This window comes from Marmota flaviventris, chromosome 2, assembly GCF_047511675.1.
Source record: "Marmota flaviventris isolate mMarFla1 chromosome 2, mMarFla1.hap1, whole genome shotgun sequence".
NCBI lineage: Eukaryota > Metazoa > Chordata > Mammalia > Rodentia > Sciuridae > Marmota > Marmota flaviventris.
This window is the reverse complement of record NC_092499.1, coordinates 44,079,901-44,103,031: the sequence shown is the minus strand read 5'-3', so window position 1 is coordinate 44,103,031 and position 23,131 is coordinate 44,079,901. Positions and strand designations below refer to the sequence as shown.

The window sequence follows — 23,131 nt, the reverse complement described above, 5'->3', positions numbered from 1 at the left end:
AACTTATTTTTCAATATCTAACACAATGTATCCTATTGTTTCATTCTTATGTAGCATTCAAAGTCCATTTTATCTATCTTGAGATAGATACATAGGGTCTCCTTATGTTGCTCAGGCTAGCCTCAAGACATCCTCCTGTCTTAGCCTCTCAAGGAGCTATACTACAGGTGCATGCCTGTCATCAAAGCCCACTTTATCTTTATCTATCTCTCTATCTATCTATCTATTTATCTCTCTATTTGGTACCAGGGATTGAACTAGGGGCACTCGACCATTGAGCCACCTCCCCAACCCCCGCCCCTTTTTTAAAAGGTGGGTACAATACCTTTATTTTATTTTTATGTTGCTGAGAATTGAACCCAATGCCTAATGTGTGTCAGGTGAATGCTCTACTACTGAGCCACATCCCCAGCACTATTTTGTATTTTATTTAGAGACAGGGTCTCACTGAGTTGCTTAGAGTCTCACTTTTGCTGAGGCTGGCTTTGAACTCATCATTCTTCTGCCTCAGCCTCCTGAGCTGCTGGGATTACAGGTGTGCACCACTCTGCCTGGCTCAAAGGCCATTTTAATTGTCATTTCTCTCTTTAAATCTTTCATGTGCCTCCTACATGGACTTTATAGTAATGGCCCTCTCCTCAGGATCCTGTAATACCTTTTTCAGGACACTTTACAATAACCTATATGCACATCCACTATGTATGTATAAATGTATCATAGGTATAAATATATTCATATTATTGTTTACACTAACCTATATATACATCCACACCATGTGTATATATATATACACACATGTATATATTATATGTATATATATATATATATGTATATATATATACTATAGGTGTGTATGTGTGTAAATACAAATACTGCAAATTAATATATATAACTATATCTGATATATAATTAATTTATATAGTATGTATATGTATGTGGTAGTGTGAAGAGTAATATAAATAATATATATAAGATATATATGTGTAATCATAGTGTATGTGTATCTATATAAAGTAGAATGAAGAGGATGCCAGGGGAGATGCTTGGCAAGGATATTGCAGACTGAACAGGAGGGCAGGTTTTGAACTAGGCATGAGCACAGGGTGTGGAATAAGGGGTAAGGAAAAGGAGTAGGGGGTTAAGGTGGAAAATTTAGGTTTCAGAATCTTAATGAGGCCAGGGCAGCATCCTTCAAAGGAACAAAGGGCAGGTAGCTAAAGGTGATTGCTTACATGAGAGGGAATTGTTCAAATAAGTAAACGTCTTTAAGGATATTAGGAACCAGGTTACTGTGTAGGAGAAATGAGTTACAAATGCATAAGGGCAGAAACTAGAATGAACCCCATGATGGTGGATTGGAGGTATTACAGTAAACACAGGGTTTTCCAGTATATATTCTTAAAGAAATAAAGGTACAAATATGTATGGAAGTAAATATATGGCTGCACTGTATGAGTATGAAAGTATAAATGTTCCCTAGCTGCATCCACTGAGACACCATGGGCTGTGATATCCCACGAGCAGTGAACAAACCTAGTACTTCTAGATGCTGTTCTCCAATAAAAGGAACCAAGGCTTTTGGAGAAATGGCTGCCTCCAGGTCGGAACAATATAAACCTTGTAACCTTTGTATATCTTATAACTAAGATACACAAAGTAAGAAAGTGCTCAAAGAATGATAAAGATGCATGTTTAAAGGGCATAGGACAGTGAAATATCAATGTAGAATCTGGATGATGGGTACATGTTATATAAAACACTTTCAATGATCTGTATTTTAAAAACATTTTGCAGTAAAATGTTGAGAAATAATTTAAAACACACACACACACACACACACACAGAGATACAGAATCCAAAATGAATGTGGCTCCTAAACTTAGGATAATTTGAACATCAAAATAAATAACAATAGAAATACATTAAAAAGTATTTAATGAAATAGGAAACTCTGGATCCATGCTGACATAAATTCATTTATTATAAGTCTGAAGAGAAACAAGATTATTTACAATTATCTTGAAACAAGATAGCTTCAAAGAATCTCCCTCACAAAATGCACATTAATTATAAAGGCAAAAAAAAATCTGGCAGACACATCTTATTTGGGGGGCGGGGATGGATGGTGGGGATTTAACTCAGGAGCACTTTACTACTAAGTCATATCCCCAGCTCCCTTCTTATTTTTTTTATTTTGAGACAGTGTCTTGCTAAGTTGCTTAGGGCCTTGCTAAGTTGCTGAAGTTGGTCTTGAACTTGCCATCCTCCCACCTCAGCCTCCTGAGTCGCTGGGATTATTGGTTTGGGCCACAGTGCCTGGTGACACTGTCTTATTAAGATAAACATTAGAATGAGAAATTAAAACTGTGCCACCTGGTAGAATTCAATGAAAAGAGTACAGCATCACTTCTATGAGAGTCCTGTCAAAGATACCTAGCCTGAATCTAATCATGAGTAAATAATCAGAAAGATCCAAAGTGAAAACCATTCAATAAAAATAATTGGTCAGGAATCTTTAAAAGTCAAAGAATGAGGAAGTGTTCTAGAATAAAGGCAACTAACGATAGATGATAAGTTAATAGGATGTTTGATTTGAATCTGAATACTCTTACCATAAATAACACTTTTTAGATAACTGGCAAAAAGTGATGTATCATATAAATATTTTTATTTTGATAGTTATATTGTGATCATGTACAAGGTGCTTAGGGACAGTGTGGTCCCAATATCAAATGACTCGGGGGGAAAAATATTCTTTGTACTATATTTGCAACGTTTTGTAAGCTTGCGATTGTTTCAAAATAAAAACTGAAAAATTACATTCAAAACAGATTGGGAAAACGCCCATAACAGGCTGTTAGTCCCAGTTCAACCATCAACTCAGTGTGTGACCTTGACTTTACTTATGTCCCCAGAGTCAAGGGGTCAAGTTGAGCGGCCCCCTTGGACGTGCAGCTTTCCACCATCTACGCTCTGCCCTGTCTGAATCACTCCTGGCTTCAGCTGTCTTTGCCTTCAGATGCCCCAACGCTGAGCCCACGGATTCTGGCTGGCGATAAAAACGGACAAAAATAGTTGTGGCCGGAATCTCCGGACTGCAAAGCCACCGTCCTGGACTCAACTTGGTCCTCAAGTGTCTTCCATCGCTCTTTCGGCGGTGAAACGGTCACGCCTGCCAGAGTGGGCGCTCGATGGCTCGGCGGCCGGCTGGCCGCGCCTCGGACCTGCGGCTCGGCGCAGGGCGCGCTCCCAATCGCTAGCTGCCGCCGCGCTGGCCGCGGCCAGCTTTCCGGCCCCGCCCCGCGCGCGCCCCGCCCGGCCCACTGCCTCGCAGTCGCCACCGCCGGCAAGTCCCGGTGCTGCCCGGCTTCGCTGAGGAACCGGTAACGTGGCGGGACGTGGGCAGGTGCTGAATCGAGAAGACCACCCCAAGGCAAGCAGTCGGGGATCCCGGGAGGCAGCTCCGGGCGCGAGGGGGCGGTGTCGGGCTGCTTGGCTGCGCTGAGGGACAGCGCACCGGGCCCGCACCTTGAGTTGAGCGGCTCTGGGATCACCGGGGTGGTCGCGACAGTGATGTGGTCGCAGAAGAAACGAGGACCTCGGGTGCCGGATCCGGTGAGGTGATTAGGTGTTTTGGCCCACGGGGCCGGAGACCGCCCAGGAAGAACTGACTAGGGCGTGAGGCCGGCCGGTGGCCGGTGCCGACCGTCCTTCCCCCAGACTCCGGGAAACTCTGGCTTTCCCCTAGCACAACAGGTAGGCGTGGACTCCGTCCGCCCGAGGGAGCCGGGGACTCGGGCCGGGTGTGCGGGGAAGGTCAGGAGGTTCAAGCCCGCCTAGCCCGCGCGCCGCTCCCCGGACCCGCCCTGCGGCGCCCGCCGCACCCGGGGTCAACCCAGACCGGAGCCCCGACCTGGGCTTCGGCTGAGGTTCTTCGGAAGCCCGTGCATTTTCTCCGGGCCATCCTCGAGACGAGTGTCCTGAAGAAACAGTGGGATACTGCCTTCTGTGTGGAGGACTAGTTTCAGTCCTTTTCGGGAAACAAGGTTTGCTGGGGTGGCATTTGCTTAGTATAAGAAAACATTTCTTTTTAATTCATCTGACGGCCAACACGACTTCATTTCAAATGATCATAAATCTTTAGAAACTTTATAGAGAGCTTTTTTATGGTACTTATTAATCACAATAATGTATACCTCGGGCAAATTAAGATAATTCGAACTGTAAAGTCAGATGAAAGATGACTTGAACTTCTTCATTAAAGGTTTTAATTATATATTGTTTTATGTGCATTTATTCTACAAATACGTAGCACTTTTTATGTGCGAACTCGGCACCCTTAAGGACTTACATTCTGGAGGAGACCTTAAAAGTTTAAGGATGATTAGACAAATACAGACAAGAATTTTCAAAGAAAATACTGTCCGGGACATTATTTAAGGTTAGGGAAAGCAAAAGTGGTATTAGACCTGGGCATTAAATGGATGGGTTGAGGAGAATTGTCTCAATTCATTTTCCAAACATTTTAGAATTTCTCACTTTGACTTTGAAACGATAGTTTTAGGTAAGCATTGAAATTGAGATTTGTGTTCATTTACCATCAACTTTTTTAATAAAGTAGGTAAGCAGACAGGGTTTATAACATTAGTATAGTGACAGTTGGAAAATACACTAAGTTGAATGCCTCATAAAATGCAGTCATTTTGCATAGAATAGAAAAAGACCCTCGCCTTAAAGACAGGAGACCTGAATTCTAGCTTAAGCCTCTCTCCTCGTATTTCTGGGTCTTAAATTAGGTCACTTTGCCTTTCCTTTTTCTTTGATTATCTAAGTGTCTGACTTTAGTGACAGAAAATACATTACTCCAAAGTGCCTTTTAAGTTATTAGCTAAAAATAACTATAATAAATTAATAAACATGTTCTTTTTTTTAGAGAGAGAGAGAGAGAGAATTTTTTAATATTTATTTTTCAGTTTTCGGTGGACACAACATCTTTATTTTATTTTTTATGTGATGCTGAGGATCGAACCCAGTGCTCCACGCATGCCAGGCAAGCGCGTTACCGCTTGAGCCACATCCCCAGCCCAATAATAAACATGTTCTTTATGGGGAAAATTGAAATACTTCTTTACTACTTGTCTCTACTCCGTATATTTTCCTTGCTTTCTTTTTTTTTAAAGACAGCTTTTTTTAAAAAAATATTTAGTGGACCTTTATTTTATTTATTTGTATGCTGAGAATCGAACCCAATGCCTCACACATGCTAGGCAAGTGCTCTACCACTGAGCTAAAACCCTAGCCATCCTTCCTTTCTTCCATCTAGTTTTATTTCAAACAAGAGATTGAAGCAGTTTATAACAGACTCTCTTAATTATGAGCCTCTCTTAATTATGAATAAATTAACGGGTTAAGTTCTGAAATTCTTTTATCCTAAATTCTGGTTAAACAATTGAATAGCATCTTTAAAAAAAAAAAAAGCTAATTGAGTCATGTGTGGTTTGTTAATTACCCCATAGTATAATTGAAGGGTTTGAATGATCCTTAATGAGACTATAATTCTCTTATTTAAAAAAAACAAAAACAAAAAAAGCACTTCTGCTTTTTAAGGAGATGTGAAAAAACTTATTATGCTTCATTTAAGAAATGAAATTAACTGGGGAATTAGTGAAGACTTGCTTATATTATTTAGTTGGATTCATTGTCTAGATTTTGTATTAAATTCTTGGATCTGAACAGGAGATGGCCATCTATATCATATAGGTCAAATGTGGCAGATATTTTAAATAAAGTTTTACTGGAACACAACCATGCTTATTTGGTTATGTATTTCTTATATGTTGTTTAAGAGTAGTTGTGTTAAAGCTGTATTGCCCACAAATCCTATAGTATTTATTGTTTGGTCCTTTACGGGAAAAATTTGTGGTTCCCAGGACTAGAACTCTGAATGCTTAATCTTTTGTGGGAGGAAATAGATTAAATTCTATTTTAATTCTATCAGATAAATACCTTTTCATCCTAAGGGTATGATGATAGAATAGGGGCATAATTTTTCTGCTACCTTTACCTAATATGGAATTTTTTAATTTCAGCAACTCTGGCCACTTGGAAAGGTAGAGAGAGGGATTTCTGTTTCTCTAACAATTTTCTGATTTTTAGTTTTAATTTAAGTCTGATCAGGAAAAAGTTTTATTTAGTAAACTCTCTTACTATATTATAAGCAACAATAAGTTAAACTTTACACAAAAATTTTTTTTAAGAGAGAGAGAGAGAGAATCTTTTTTGTAGATGGACACAACACAATGCCTTTATTTTTATGTGGTGCTGAGGATCGAACCCAGGTCCCACCAGTGCTAGGCGAGTGCTCTATCGCTGAGCCACAATCCCAGCCCAACACACAAAATATATTTAACATGAATTTAGCGTTAGCAATGTGTTATATGGTCAGATAGAGTATTATTGGAAGTATAAAAGTAAACATGAAATTAAACATGTATCTACAGTAAGAACCAAGTAGGAGATGAGAATTATCTGAACAGATATCCAACAGATTAAAAGTGGACTGTGTAACCATAATCATACTTGAACTTTTTTTATTATTAATAACAATCTAAAAGATATTTCTTTCTAGAAAAGACGGAGTTCTTTCTACTCCCGGTGGGTTTGCTCCTTCAATTTAATAGCAATATTAAAATGCTATGTTAGTTACCTGCCTAAGAAATTAGAGCTGCTATGTGATTAAAAAAAAAGAAAAAGAAGGAAAATTTGGAAGAGGTAATAATTGCAAATATTTAAAGCTGTACATACATTTTACTAATCTTAAAATAATAAGATTATTAAGATGGCACCAATTACTAAATAAAATGTCTTATTTTTTTTTTGGTAATTTACTTACCTTGGTTGCCTAAGTAATGTTTCTCTGTTTAAATATGCATCAGCATTTACATCCTTTTCTGTTTCATTCATAAGTTTCTATATGTTGAATATATGCATATTTTTGTGCCTGTACACAAAATATCTTACTCAATACAAGTGATTCATTTTTATATAAGTAAAATGAACATAAAACTGAAATTATCCACTTCTAAAATTTCATTAAAAAATAGTTTGGGAAGAAATGGAGGGGGGCAAATATATAGGTAGAAAATCTCTTGAGTCTTAATTCCAGAGTCCAAAAGGCTTTGCAAAGTTTTTCTTAACTTATTTGGCAGCAAAACTTAGCCTGAATTGTTGGAACTACTATTTATAGTCATTACTTATCCTATCTTATGTGAATTATGCTTATTTTTTTGCTACAGAAATATCAATTAGTTTGATGACAGAGTACTTCCCAGTCCAACATGGGAATAGGATGAAATAAATGTTATGTTCATTGTATTACATGGGTGGGCCAGAAAGTGGCAGCCAGAAGGCAAAAAGTAATATGGAATTATTCCAGGCAGCTACACTTGCAAAGCTAAGAGCCAAGCTGGACATCTGGTAGGAAATGAGAAGCATTGTCTGGCAAGGAAAGCCTTCAGGTAGGGGCTCCAAGAGCTCAAAAATGTAGCTAAGTTCTAGGGTAGGTATTCTGTAAATTAGGTTGTGAATTAGAGAGGCAAACCATGAAGATGAGCCTAGATGTCAGACATAGTGTGAATTTGTAAATATTAACCAGTTTAAAAGCCATGAACAATATGTCAAAATACATTCTGCTGCCATGTGTGACTAAAAAAAATAAAATAAAAATTTAATTAAAAAAATAAGAATTAAAAAAAAAATAAAAGCCATGAACAGAGGAGGGGGAAAAAGGAGGATTCTTAACCAAACCAGTGGCTAAACAATGAAGTTCTAGGTGTCAGACTGCAAACAGCAAATAGAAGGATAGCATTATTTTGAAAATTGAGCAGAAATTCCTGTGCTGTTTTATAAATCCTACTGTGCTTAGGAAATAATGGCATCTTATATATTTACTCCTGTACTGAGAGCCCCATATTTTTTGCTTTTAAAAATATCTATATTAAATAGCACTTTATTCTGTCACTCTATCACTGCTAGGTGTCTGCTGTGAGTTCTTCCTACTCCTGGTGGGTTTGCTTCTTCACTTTTTCTTTTCTTTTTAGTACCGGGGATTGAACTCAGGGGCACTCAACCACTGAGTCACATCCCCAGTCCTATTTTGTATTTTATTTAGAGACAGGGTCTCAATGAGTTGCTTAGAGCCTCGCTTTTGTTGAGGCTGACTTTGAACTCACAATCCTCCTGTCTCAGCCTCTGGAGCAGCTGGGCTTACAGGTGTGCACCACCATGCCCAGTGCTCCTTCACTTTTAATGTGGTGCTCTATTCCACTCTAGCTAGAATCCAGATAACTGGACTATCCATCATGTCAAAACTATGAACAGGGGCTGGGGTTGTGGCTCAGTGGTAGAGTGCTCACCTAGCATGTATGAGGCAGTGCGTTCGGGATCCTCAGCACCACATAAAAATAAATAAATAAATAGAGTAAAGGTATTGTGTCCAACTACAATTGAAAAATAAATATTTTTTTTAAAAAATATGAACAAATGGGCTTTGAGGGATTTATGTCAGTAAAATCCATCAGTTCTGAAACAACAAATTGCCATATAGACTTTTTTTTGTTGTTTACTTTTTGTTCCCTGGTACACTATTTTCAACTAGGTACCAAGTAGTGAGATTCCCAGATAGTGACTTTTAGATGAATATAGTAGGAGATACAGAAGAGTAAGGTTTCTCTAATCTTAAAATCTGCCTCTGGCATTCCTTGATGTTCAGAATGAAATGTCCCTTCCCTAGAAGAGATGGGAGAATTTGGTGGGTAGATTGGAGCGTAATAAAAGTTGTCAAGAACAGCCAAAGACTAAACTAAACTAAACTAAAACTTTTAGTACTTATTGATTTACCTGTGTAAATGGGAAGGCTCTCTAGAAGCTGATTGTCTCTAGAAGACCTAACACTTTAACAAAAAGCCTCAAAGTACTGGAGACAGGAGAATAAATTGATGAAAAACAACAACAAGGTTATAAGGATTAGATGCTTCAGCAACTATGATAGTAACTCAGTATAGTAGTGATTAGAGACTATGCGAAGTAGTTAAAGGAACATGGACACTGAACTAGACATGGGTTTTATTTAAATAGCATTTAACCTTGGACATCTTTTTTTTTTAGTGTTAGGGATCAAACCTGAGATCTCAAGCTCTGTACCATTGAGCTCCATACACAGCCCATGGTCAGATTTCAAACTCATCATTTTTTAAAAAAATATTTATTTTTTAGTTTTTAGGTGGACACAGTATCTTTATTTTACATTTATGTGGTGCTGAGAATCGAACCCAGTGCTTTGCGCATGCTAGGCGAGCGCTCTACCACTTGAGCCACATCCCCAGCCCCCCTAAACTCATTTCTTTATCTTTAAAATGAGAATAATCATATATAAACTTCAGTGTTATAAGGATTAATAGTATAGTAAATGAAAGGGTTTTGGTAAGTAAATGCTTTAAAAATATTAGTTTTTTTCACTTGTCACTGTTTTATCAGAGTTTGTTTCTACTACTTCGTCTTCCCTCCACCTAGAACACTTTCCTTTTGCACTTCATGGGTTTTTCTCTTTTGTAATCTGGAAAGACAATTGCCAGAACCCTAATAGTAACATGCAGTACTTTGTGGGGGGGGGGGGGAAGAGGAAGGCAAAATAAATTCCATCCCCACTTCTGGCTCTTTCTCACCCCAAACTATAAATTCTTTGTTCCTATAATTCCTATTTCTTCTCTAATCCATCCTAACTTCTCTACACTATAGGATGTGCTCTCTGTCAGTTCTTGGAGCTTTTGTATTTGCTGTTCATGTTGCCTTATATTATGCATTAGTGAGAAACAACATTCTTCTCATTTCTATCACATAGGAAAAAATACTTAGATTCTTCGTACAGTGGATGTGTGATGTGTGTGTGTGTGTGTGTGTGTGTGTGTAAGGTATTAGTGTTAGACTTGGTACACGTAATAAGTTAGACTTTTGTGGGCTGGGAATATAGCTCAGTTGATAGAGTGCTTGCCTTACATGCACAAGGCCTCGGATTCAGTCCCCAGCACCAAAAAAAAAAAAAAAAAGCTTTTGTGTGATATAACTAAGGAACCATAGATTCACTTGATTGTATGTGAATTTGCATTCAGAAATCTAAAAATCAAATTTTAAAATTTATGGTATAATAAACTTTTTTTAGTTTGGAAAGAGTGTGAATGTGAAACTTACTTAAAAATATGTAGCACAAATATTACAAAAACTAATAAATATACTAAGTTAATTAAAACTGTCTTTCTTTATTCATATCCCAGGAATAGCTAAGAAAATAATGTTTATATTTAGGATTATGAATGTTATATAATTTGTCTGAAAATATTAATCAGAAGTGGCCTCTTAAGTAGAAGTATGACCTTGACTTGTTACTTATTCTTCTACTTCTAAAGAAAAATCCTATTATAGTATAAACAAAAACAAATTTTAAAATTAGATTAATTGATTAGTATTTTAAAGATTGTGTTCTATAGAATCAGTTCCATTGTGATATTCCCTTTAGGACTGAGAAGAAAAATGTAGGGGTTGGAGGACAGGTCTGAAGTTAAAATATATGGAGATACATCACATGCTATATGTGTGGGTGTATGAAGAAAACCTGGTTAAAAAAACCTGCCGACTTCAGCGATTTTTCCAAAACTATTTCGACTTGGACCCCACATCCGCCCCTACCCGTTAGAATACTTGTTCTCATTCTTTGGCACTGTTGTTCTTCAAAGTATACTTTGGTAAAGACTGCTTTAATCTGTATGTCTCTATTAGCATGTAAAAACTCAGCACTTGTAGTTTTCATAATGATACTTTTTATCAGAGCCTAATATTCTTTAAGTACATCAAACTTTAACCATTTTTCTAGTGTTGGATTTATAAGATGTTTCCAGTTTTCACTTCTACAATGATATAATTAACACTTTATTTTTTTGTTATTTCCCTTTTTCTTTAGTTAACTTTCAAAAGCTGGATGTTTTTGTCAAATGGTTTTGATATTTTTATTCCTCCTGATACATTATGTTGTTTTACAAAAGAGTTGAACCATTTGTATTAGTGCAAAACTATCAGTTTTTCTAAAATCTCGATATTAACTCTAAAAGTTTTTGCATTTATATTTAGATTTAATGTACATGTCATGTTGAATCCTCCAGCTAAACAAATTATTTCTCACTGAGCTTAAATCAGTATTATAGAGTTAACACTTTAAAGTATCTATTAATGATAACCAATTTATATTTACGGTTGTTACAGAGTAATAAGAAAGACTAAGATCATACAAAATAATGTTGTAAGTTTGAATTGCATTGTCAGAGATTTTCCTGAAGTAAGTAATTGATTGATTGATTTTGAGATGGGGTCTTCTAAGTTGCCCAGGCTGGTTGGTTTTCCTGCTGTAGCCTCTTGGGTCACTGGGATTATAGACGTGTGCCATTGTGCCTGACAGAAGTGACTTTTTTTTTTTTTTTTAGCCAAATTTTAAAATAGTTTATTGTGGAAAGATAGTTCCAATTCAAAGATGGAATAAATACAGACAAGATTTTTTAAATTATCAAACTGTAACTTAAGAACTCCAAAATTAGAAAAAAACTTACTTCAATTTCCATTTTAACCCAAAAGTCAGAAAATATTGTGGTAAAGGTATCAGCAAGTCAACTTGAGTATTGTGCCTGGAGATCATGTAAAGTATGGTACTAAAAGCACCTCATTTTCTCTTTTGGGAGCGGGCAAGTCTTCCTTAGGTAACATCTCAAGGATGACCTAATGGTCTGTGTAACTTGTGAGCTCCTGTTTTGTAACCTATCATTTTGCTAAGCCTAAATCACAAATAGAAATCTGAGGTCAGGGTAGATCTCTCCTGCTTCTTTCTAGGTTAAATCTAATTACTGTATTTTGGGAGAAAGTTTGGATTTTAGCATTTATGTATGTTTCCTTAAGTGTGGGAGTTCTTGAGAGTTGTTTTTGTTTGTTTTACTTTATTCTTTTTGAACAAAACTAGAGAAACTAGACTGAAAAGGATAAGGAATACTTTTTTCCCCAATAAGTTTCAACATTGTTTCTATCTCAACCAAAACAGATCTGTTAACCCTAGATAGAGAAAATTATGTAGCTCTTTCTATCAGGACTGTCAGGATTAGTAGCCTGTATCTTTATTAGAGATTGTTGAAGGTGCTTGCCATTACCTTGTGTACATAAATTTGATGTTAACTCATTTTCAGATGGAAAACTAATCCTTATTGATTATACCAGTTACTTTAGACAACCCTGTTCCTGGAAAATTTGCCCTCTGTTGCTTCCTTTTTCTATCATGTGTATTTATACATGTGTTACTCTTGGCTAGTAAAGACACTGGGCAGGACTGGGTTGTAGCTCAGTGGTAGAGCACTTGCCTAGCATGTGTGAGGCACTGGGTTCAATTTCTGGCACTGCGTATAAATAAATAAAATAAACTTCCATCGACAACTAAAAAATATTTAAAAAAAAAACACATTGGGCATGCTATGCAAAGTATAGACATTAGCCTGTCATATACTATGCCTCATCTTTGAAGACTGAGCATGTGTTGAATCATATAAATCCCAATAATTTGCCTCTTTTTTTTTTTGTTGTTGTTGTTGTCCTACACAAATGGAAATTTTGTGTAATTCAGGTTACAAGATACTTAGGGTTTTGTTTTGTTCTGTTTTCTTTGAGACAGGGTCTTGTTGTATTACCCAGGTTGATCTTCAACTCTTGGGCTTAAGCAGTTCTGCCTCAGCCTCTTGATTAGCTGGAACTACTACACCAGGCTGCTGCACCCAGTTTAGCTTAGTGGTTCTTATTTTTGTGTATATGTGTGTGTGAGGTGCTGGGAATTGAACCCAGCTCTTCCTCCTTGCTAGGCAAGTTCTCTACCACTGAGCTATATCTCCAGTTGCTCAGGCTGGTCTTGAACTTGGTGACCCTCCTGCCTCTGCATGTTGAGTAGCTTGGATTACAGGTGTGTGCCACTGCCCTGTCACTTAATGGTCCTTAAACTTTTCCATTAAACTAGTATTCTTTTTTTTTTTTTAAGTTGTTGATAGACCTTTGTTTATTTATATATGTGGTGCTGAGAATCTAACCTGGTGCCTCACATATGCCAGGCAAGTGCGCTACTGCTGAGCCCCAACCCCAGCCCATAAACTAGTATTCTTACCCACAGAGGGGAATGATTTTGTTTAAGGGAATCTAGGAAGGCATTATCATGTTCAGAATTTCTTTGAAGTCACATGTGTTCTCTTGAAATGTTTTATTAGTTTTGCCTTCTATTACATAGTGTGAATTTATCTTAATATAAATAATGTTTTAAATTATTGTTGGGGCTGGGGAGGTAGCTCAGTGGTAGAGAACTTGCCTAGCGTGTACAAGGTCCTAGGTTCAATACCTAGTACGGGGGTGGGTATGGGATAAATAAATTATTGTTGGGGGACTCTTTAAAGTAAAATTTGATCCTCCAGTAATATGTCTCATATTTATTCCGTTGGCATACTATTAGGTGTATCCATCTGAGAAACATGATTTGGACAGTTCCTTAGTACCTTAGGTCTAGTTCACCATGCTTTTGTCAACAGGTGTTGAACCACAACACAAAGAAAAGACCACTGACTCCAATATTAAATCAAATTAAAGCAGGCTTGTATTGTGTACACAAAAGCTGGCCAGCGACTGTATCTCCCAAAGCCGTGCTAGAGATCAGCCCCCCCAGCTCTCCAGATAAAAGGTTTCATAGTACAAAAAGTTACGAAGGTGGGTGTCATGGGAACTTACAGCTAACAGGATTCTGGCAAGCATAATACAAAGGTAGATAACAGGTTAATAATCTACATGGCTTAACATTTCAAGGTAGGAAGTAAATTGAAATTCCAACATCAGAATTTTTGAGGTGCCATTGACGTTTTAGGGAGGGTTGTCATCTGGTCAAGAGAGCCAGGCATGGTTGAGTTCAGAGCACGGACAGGAATTTCGAACAAGTTTAAACATCAAGTTGTCAGGCCAAATAGAAATCTTTGTATTTTATAGTAAAACAGAAATAAATTTTTCATAACTTTGTGACGAGATGACTCGCAGTCTTAAGATGGAATTAGGTTAGGTTCATCACAGGGAACAACTCCAGGATGAAAATTATGACTGAGTAACTATGGGTATCTCTCATATACAAAATACAAGCAGTTTTACTAAAGAAGTATGCCCCAGAGAGATATGTAGTTAAAAAAAAAAAAATCTCATGGATTTTACCACTTAATTATTGGGTGTATGATAGGCACATATAAAGGTTAGCTATAAAGTAACAGAATTAATATTTTTGTATACCTTTTTTGTTTTTTGGTATGGGAATTGAACTCAGGGACACTCAATCACTGAGCCACATCCCCAGCCTTGTTTTGTATTTTATTTAGAGACAGGGTCTCACTGAGTTGCTTAGCACCTCGCTTTTTTTTGCTGGGGCAGCTTTGAACTATCAATCTTCCTGCCTCCGCCTCCCGAACCACTGGGATTACAGACATGCACCACTGTGCCTGTCAATATTCTTGTGAACCTTTTAAAAATATAGTATAAATGGTCATGAACATGTACATTCTAACATTTCTCCTTGGAACAGCTTACATAGGTCTGTTAAGTAAGAAGTTAATCTTGTGCTGGCAGCATTTTGATTAATACTTCATACTATGTTGCATTCATGGGGATTCATAATGCACATTAACCTTGTTAAATATCCTGAGAAATCTTGTAGGTAAAAATCTCTAACTTTATTTTAATTCGAGAATCCCAAATGTATTAAAATAAGGAACCTAGTTACAGGGAGTAGTACAATAAGCTGATGTTTCATAATATTCCCATATTATCTACAAATTCTAAGCTTTTTAAAATTGGCTGGCTTCTAGACATTTGAAGGGTTCAATGAGATCAAAAGGTAGCAGAATAGTATATAGTGGTTAAAGCATGTACAGATCTATAGTCAAATTGCTTAAATGTACAACCAAATTTTGTGTGACCCTAGGAAAGGTACTTGGCTTTCTCTGCATCAATATTCTCATCCTTAAAAGGCTAATAAAAATAGCTACCTCATGGACTATTTTTAGATTTTTCAAGAAAATAAATGTAAAGCACTTAAAGTAGTACCTAGACATAGTAGTTGGTCAATAAATATTAGCTGCTGTTTAAAATAGCTGGCATTACAGTTGGAGTGGTAGTTTTATGAAATCTTTTTTCAAGTGGCAACTATCTTTGAAAAAATATATATGTGTATTTTTCATAAAAATACTTGCTTTCAGTAACCTAAATAATCTCAATAGAAATTTTAAAAAATAAGAAAAATAAACATTCCTTAGGTGTTTATATTGTTGTGATTTTATTAAAACTTATAGCAAGTAACACTTCCTGCATCTGAATCCACCTTCCTAAAGTGAGACTTGAGAGAAGGAGCTTCTGTTATTTGCAGAATGCATTTTCTTATCACATTGATACCACATGTGTGGAGATCTCAGGTACATTTTAGACTTGGGGTTTAGAAATGAGATCACCAATATGGATTGACTGCTTCTTTTAGGAGTAATTTATTTGAGTACTCTATGGAGGGCATTAATGATAACTTTGTACCCTGCTTGTGATCATAGTCTTTTTAGTGAATTATTTATTATCACATTGTGTTAGCTATTTTGCCTCTTGATAGATCATTTTACACCACAATATTGCTGCTGCCTGAGGGGAAAAAATGTCTCTTCAGCAGTCCAGTGACCTCTAGAAAGGGTAATTTGATTCTTAAGATAGTATTTTCATTTGACCTGGTAGTTGTGAGAAATTTTCTTGGTGATACTGGGTTAATATTTTCCTCAAACAATCATAGTTATTGAATGCAAACTTGTTTTTCACCTTCTGTATACTTAGTAGATTTCTTCTAGAAATTATTTCTCTAGCTTTTTTTAACTTTGTCCTTAATTGTGAATATTTTGACTTCTTGATTTTGATAATTTAAGGAAGAAAGGGAGGGCTTTTTAAAACAAAATCTGGAATTCATGTTGTCTTTGTAAAAATAGGTTTCTTGGCAGGATTGTTTTATGTTTGTACCCTAAAGGTGACATTTCTGGGGGCTAGGGTTGTAGCTCAGTGGTAGAGCACTTGCCTTGCATTCATAAGGCACTGGGTTCAATCCTCAGCACCACATACAAAATTAAATTATAAAAATAAAGATAATTTTAAAAAATAAATAAAGATGACATTTCTGAAAATAACCTAAGTTGGGGTTTTCTGTTTGTTTGTTTTTAAGAACTGTCAATGCCAGGTTGTGGGTGGTACTAAGTAGGCAGTAAGGACTCATTGAGAAGAGACCACCCAGGTTGCTAAAGCACAGGTATGAGAAGACTGTGATAGTGAGGTGGAAGTGATTCTTTGGTCCCTGGGATAGTATCCTAGAATCTAGTATTGACCCAAGACTGAGGATACAAGGAAGACATAGGAAAGGAGTTGAAAACCTCAAGTCCATAGAAGTTAAATAAAATATAAATAAAATCCCATAGAAGTTGGCAAATAATAATAATTGAATATGGCAGGCTAGGTAGGAACTGACCTGATGGAGAGATCCTGCTCCTCAGATTTAGGTTTGTATGGGAATATGAATTCAATTTTTATGTGTATTCTTCTTGTATTTAAATATTAACAACTTTTCCCCCCAGTATATTGCAGGACAGATTTGGCCAGCAAAGAACCAGTTTGTGACAACTGTCTTTTAATGAAGCTCTTTTCAGTTTTAGAGTCATTTTATGATGATCTGATATTCTAAGTAATTTTATATCAGTAAACTTTGTGAGAGAAACAATGAAAGAAAGAAAAGCCTTCCCCCAGGTCTCTTATCTGATTTTCTAATATATCTTTACATAAGTGGCTTTTCTATAAACAATTGAAATTTGTTTCGAATATAAGGTATATATTTGAAGTATTTTAGTTTACTTGTAGCAATTTATCTATATTTCTATGAAATGACTGGTTTATTTTTGTATGTTTAGTTTTTTGTGGTGCCAGGGCCTTACACATGCTAGGCAAACAGAAATTACCACTTTCTGTTTAGGTAGGAGTTTTACTTAAATTTATTTTTGCTATATTAGTGAATAGAATACTCATCTTTTATGTGTGTCTAATAGTGCCTTTTCTGTTCCTCCATGTTCCTGATGATAGCTGCTGCGACTGTTAAATAGTAGTTATACTTTTTCCCCCCTAAGAGACAGTGTCTCATTATGTTGTCCAGGCTGGCCCCAAATTCCTGGGCTTAAGCCATCCTCCTGCCTCAGACTCCTGACTACAGGTTTCTGTCATCATGCCTAAGTAGTTCTTTTTTATTTTGAAGCCAGCTGGTGCTTTATTTCTTTTCTTACTTAAATAATTTTTCTACTTTTTATTGTGATATTTTTATAAATGAAAGAAAAATTAAAGGTAGTAAAATAATCACTCATATACCTACTACTTACATTTGCCTGTTAGTATTTTGCCATATTTTATACATTTATATGTTATGTGTGTTCTAGAAAGGCTTTAAAATATACCCAGGAGATGCTGATGAACAAAAGAAACAAAACGTCCATCTTCTGCTGATTATTTGCTACAGTAATGTTAAGGCCACAGTGGATCTGGGTCAGAATAGATATGATCTATGTTGCTACAATTCCTGGACAACGTCTTCCTAGTGCCGTTAGAAAAAAAGTGTTTGCTTTCCCAACAAGGTTCAGAGATAAGAGGATCATCTGCAAGTTGAGATGGTACTCTTTCCTAAAACTAAAAACTACAAGTGGTGTCTTTATGAGATGGGAAACAGATAGTGATGAGCATAAGTTCCTCTTTTCCTACTTTGAACCTCTGAGTAAAACAGTAGGGCAAAGACTTCTGAAAATGGCAAGCATTACTATAGAATTTTAGTAGGAGATCTGGAAATTTGGTCATTTGTACCTGTGACCCATTTTAGTAAAAGGGTATTTTGTTTCTTCACAAAGGAAACTAAAAATGTAGCACTGAGTGATCTGACCTTAAAAGTTCCAGAGTTTAAGTGGAATATCTCTTCTGTTTAGCAAGGTTTTAGAAATGAATGCATATGAATGCTATTTGTTTGGTCTGCTCTTTTTTTTTTTTTTTTTTAAGAGTAATAAAGCTGGACATAGTGGCCCACACTTATAATCTCATCTACTTGGAAGGATGAGGCAGGAGGCAGGAGGATCACAGGTTCAAGACTGGCCTCAGCAATGTAGTAAGACCCTGTCTCGAAAATAAAAAGGGGGGCTGGGTGGTAGCTCAGTGATAGAGCACTTGCCTAGCATGTGTGAGCTACTGGGTTCAATTCTCAGCACCGCATTTAAATAAATAAAGGCCCATTGACAACTAAAATAATATTTTTTTAAAAATTAAAAGGGCTGGGGCTGTTGTTCAGAGGTACAACAGTCCTGATTTCAAACCCCAGTACCAAAAAATAAAAAAGAGTACTGAATACAAAGATGAATTGGTTGATGTTACTAGAACTTATTGTTGGGATTTTCCCATATTTACCCTAGTGCAGTTATTAAAGATGGATGCATTTAATTATGCTTTTACTTTTCTGTGGAATATTTCCTTTAAAAGGACTGGGGAACTCCTTAAACTTTCTTTTAACTTTTAAAATATGTTTGTTTTCTCTATTGCAGGTTTTTGTTCTTAGGTATATTGACTGAAGTTTAATGAGAAGAATCTTGATCAGCTAAAATTTGCTGCAAGAAATGGAATTAGCTCATACCTTACTGCTGAATGAAGAAGCATGCAGTCAACTAAGTGAAGTTCAGAAGGCCGAGTTTATATTTGAGTGGTTGAGATACTTGGAGAAACTCTTACTAGCAACCAGTAGGGTGGGTAAAATTACAAAAGATACTTTTTTGTTGTAATTTAAGTGTCAGTGTTTACTTCTTTGGTTTGCTTTTCTAGTTCTGTCCAAAATGACCCTAAACTTAGCTTTAAAAAGCTAGACTTTGTTAAGACTATTTTATAATGAAATACAGTAAAAAAATTTTTGTCCCCTTCCCAGTTGGCATTTTTAATGTTATAAGAAGTTTGATCTGTTCCAAAAAGCACAAAGAAATCAGCCAATATTTTTTCTACTACACTTTAAAAATGTTTCATTTAAGTACACCTACATCATTTTCATTATCTTCTGCATCATGTGTGTGTGTATATGTATGTGTGTGTATGTGTGTGTGTATAGTGTGTATGTGTGTGTGTGTGTATATATATATATATATCTGGTGCAGCATAGTGCTGAACAATCTAGTGGAAATTTCTCTTAAAAAACAAGAAGAGTGCCAGGCACGGTGGTGCACAACCTGTAATCCCCACGGTTTGGGAGGCTGAGACAGGAGGATTTTAAGTTCAAAGCCAGCCTCAGCAACTTAGTTGCTTTAAGCAACTTAGCAAGACCCAGTCTCAAAATTTAAAAATTAAAAAAAAAAATAAATCTGGGAATGTGGCTCAGTGGTTAAGCAAACCTGGGTTCAGTCCCTGGTACTAGGCGGAAAAAAAAAACATCAAGAGTTTAAGGAGAATATGAATTAAAAGCCTTTGTATAAACATATTTCCTCTTAAAAGCTCGTAAAATAGGTCCCCACCACCACCCAGTACTCATACTCTTCACCTGCATTCAGCAGGCATTAACATTTTGCTTTGGTTATGGATTATAAGTTACTGCTTTATTTATGTGGATATGTATTGGGGAGGTAGGCTTGAAAGCTATAGTTAAAAATACAGTTTACTCTCTTTTTCAAATATATAAAGATTTAAAAGAAATAGAACCCTTGTCTTTTTTATAATAGAGACTAATGTAGTGCTGTTCATAATTTATTTTTTGGAGATATCAAGGCAACAGTTGTTGGTGTGGCAATGTTCCCAACTTATAATTTTTATTTAAAATAATTTTGTGTTTTTCTAGAGCCTTTCAGTTAGTCCTTAAATATGTTTAAAAAATTATATTAGAGGACTCCATGTAATTATGTTGATTTTGAATTTTCTTTTTGTTAACTTTTCTAGAATGATGTAAGGGAGAAACAGAAGACTCTTGTTGAACAGCTCCTTTCTTTGCTGAACAGCTCTCCAGGGCCTCCTACTCGCAAACTCCTTGCCAAGAATCTGGCCATACTTTATAGTATTGGAGACACATTCTCTGTTTATGAGACAATCGATAAATGTAATGATCTTATTCGTAGCAAAGATGATTCTCCAAGTTATCTTCCCACCAAACTGTAAGTTAAACATTTACACTAAATAGAAAACTAAATATTGCTTTTTTATTATGTGATATTTATAAAGTATCCAACATACTTCATAATTGTTTTGAAACTGTTATAAATTCTCACTCCTTTTTTTAATGTTTTAAGCAGTCTAACATTTTTCTGTTGACTGAGAAAATCCTCTTAAAAATTTAGACTCATTTGAAATTGAGATTCAAGATTCAGAACATATTCCTAAAATTTTAGAAGTAATTAAGAAGACATTTTACATTATTCACAATTTGGATGTTCTTTTAGTTTGGGCATCTTAGTAGTAAAAATTGATAGTAAATTAAAAATACTCTTAGAAGATTCTAAGAGCAATTTGGTTTTTTTCTTTGTAGAATTTAGTTTATTTTATTACCTATTGTTATAGAGGCAGTAGTGAGCCTTTTATGGTTCCACAATAATAATGCTATATAAATCGTTGATCTTTCAAGGTTTCAGACTTAATGAGAACATTATCTGTTTTTCTTTTTTATTTAAGTCCATCTTTGATTATCTAATGTGAAGTTCTATTAAAATATTTTGCAGAATTTTATTTTATAACAAATTTGAAAGGGTAGAATCTTTTGACTGAGATGTGGATTAATTGAACATAGATACATCTATTTAAAATTCTTGTTATTGAAGGTATAATTATTTCATATTCATCCAAGTGTCATGTGTTAGGATTTAACAAAGTAGATTCTGGGAAATTTCATACTTTCACAGTAAAATTGTTGTTCATATCAACAAATGGTGCTAGGAGAGCTGGATGTCCACATACAGAAGAATGAAGTTAGACCCTGACACATCACACCACATACACAAATTGACTCACAGTGGATCCTGAATCTAAATGTAATAGCTAAAACTATAAAATTTTAGAATACTAAATCTTTGTCTCCTTTAATGAGACAGTGGTTTTTTTAGATAGAACATTGAAAGTCCAACGGATGTAAGAAAATACAGATAAATGATACTTCATCGTAATTGAAAACATTTGTGCTTCAAAATGCTCCCAAGAAACTGAAAACACAACCAATAGAAGGGCAAGTTTTTTTAATGGTCGCCTTTACATATTCTGTGTTTTTATTCCTTTTTTTCAGCCATAACTAATTCCAATTTAAATGTTTCAGTGCTGCTGTGGTATGTTTGGGTTCCTTGTACAAGAAGTTGGGTAGAATACTGGGTAACACCTTTACTGATACAGTGGGGAATATTCTCAAAGCTATGAAGAGTGCAGAGGTAAGTAACTGTAAGTTCAACCAACAAATAACATGATAGCATTTTATAGATATTGTACTTTCTTTATATTTATAAATTAAATATTTCTAGACAATGAACAGTATCTGTTCTATATATTGAATGCTTATTACAAAAGTCATAATTCTGTAGCATTTTATATAATTATATAAATTCAAATGAACAAAAACTAAGATTATTCTTTTGACAGGCCTTTCTGTGTCTTCATCTCCATCTTTTTCATTTGATATTACTTTGTCAGAGCAAGTGCTTTACGTGTTTTCTAATTCTTTTTTTTCCAGCCATGACTAATTCTAGTATAAATGCTGTTTCAATGCTGCTGTGGTATATTTGGGCTCTTTGTACAAGAAGTTGGGTAGAATACAGGAACTACATATTTGGTAACTACTCAGTTCCCAAAGAATAGATCAGTTATTGTTCCAGCATCAGAGGGAAAAAGGAATTTAGTGAGAAGGAAAGAGCATGGAGAACATGTGACCAGGATCTAGTTGACTTTTTAATTGCTAGGGGAGTGTGTTTTTAGCCTTATCATTTACTGCCCTGGAACACTCTTTATTTTTGAGACTATTCGTTTAACTTCCAAAATACTCTAATCTCTCGATTACAACTGCGGTATCAATAGTTTTGGAATTAGAATATTTGTATGTTTATATACAAAAAAATTTCAATCTGTGATTTGTATTATGTAGGGATAACTTATCAGTTTTAAATTTTTTAAAATTTATTCTAATTTGTTATTCATGACAGCAGAATGCATGTCAATTCATAGTACACATATAGAGCACAATTTTTCATTTCTCTGGTTGTACACGAAGCAGAGTCACACCATTCGTGTCTTCATATATGCAATTCGGGTAATGATATCCATCTCATTCCACCATCTTTCCTACTCCCCTTTGCCCAATCCAGAGTTCCTCCATTCCTCTCATTCTCCCCCACCACCACCCCCATTATGGATCAGTGTCCACATATCAGAGGGAACATTCGGCCTTTGGTTTTTTTGGGATTGGCTTACTTTACTTAGCATGGTATTCTGCAGCAGCTCCATCCGTTTACCTGCAGATACCATGATTTTATTCTCCTCTAATGCTAAGTAATATTCTATTGTGTATATATACCATAGCTTCTTTATCCATTCATCTACCGAAGGGCACCTAGGTTGGTTCCACAGTTTAGCTATTGTGCATTGTGCTGCTGTAAACATTGATGTGGCTGCATCACTGTAGTATGCTGTTTTTTAAGTCCTTTGGATATAAACTGAGGAGTGGGATAGCTGGGTCAAATGGTGGTTCCATTCCAAGTTTTCTAAGGAATCTCCATATGCTTTCCAGATTGGTTGCACCAATTTGCAGTCCCACCAGCAATGGAAGAATGTACCTTTTCCCCCACATCCTCACCTACACTTATTGTTGCATGTACTCTTAATAACTGCCATTCTGTCTGATGTGAGATGAAAAGTTAAGAACAGTTTTGCTTTGCATTTCTCTAATTGCTAGAGATGTTGAACATTTTTTCATGTATTTGTTGATTGATTGTAT

The 23,131-nt window shown here is 35.9% G+C and overlaps 1 protein-coding gene across 8 annotated transcripts in view; it reads left to right on the top strand.

Annotated features, from left to right (window-relative positions):
* The first annotated feature begins 3,336 nt into the window (after positions 1-3,336).
* The window catches only part of Heatr5a (HEAT repeat containing 5A), a 121,091-nt gene continuing 101,296 nt past the window's right edge, over positions 3,337-23,131 (top strand). For 5 of the 8 annotated variants that reach the window (XM_027929835.3, XM_071607817.1, XM_071607818.1 and 2 more), the window contains exons 1-4: positions 3,337-3,433; positions 18,738-18,935; positions 20,107-20,318; positions 21,467-21,575. In XM_027929835.3, coding sequence (XP_027785636.1) covers positions 18,810-18,935; positions 20,107-20,318; positions 21,467-21,575 — 447 coding nt within the window. In that variant the 5' untranslated portion in view covers positions 3,337-3,433; positions 18,738-18,809. Of the gene's footprint in view, positions 3,757-3,835; positions 4,047-18,289; positions 18,308-18,737; positions 18,936-20,106; positions 20,319-21,466; positions 21,576-23,131 lie in introns of those variants that run through there. The other 3 variants (XM_071607814.1, XM_071607815.1, XM_071607816.1) reach the window with 3 other exon arrangements.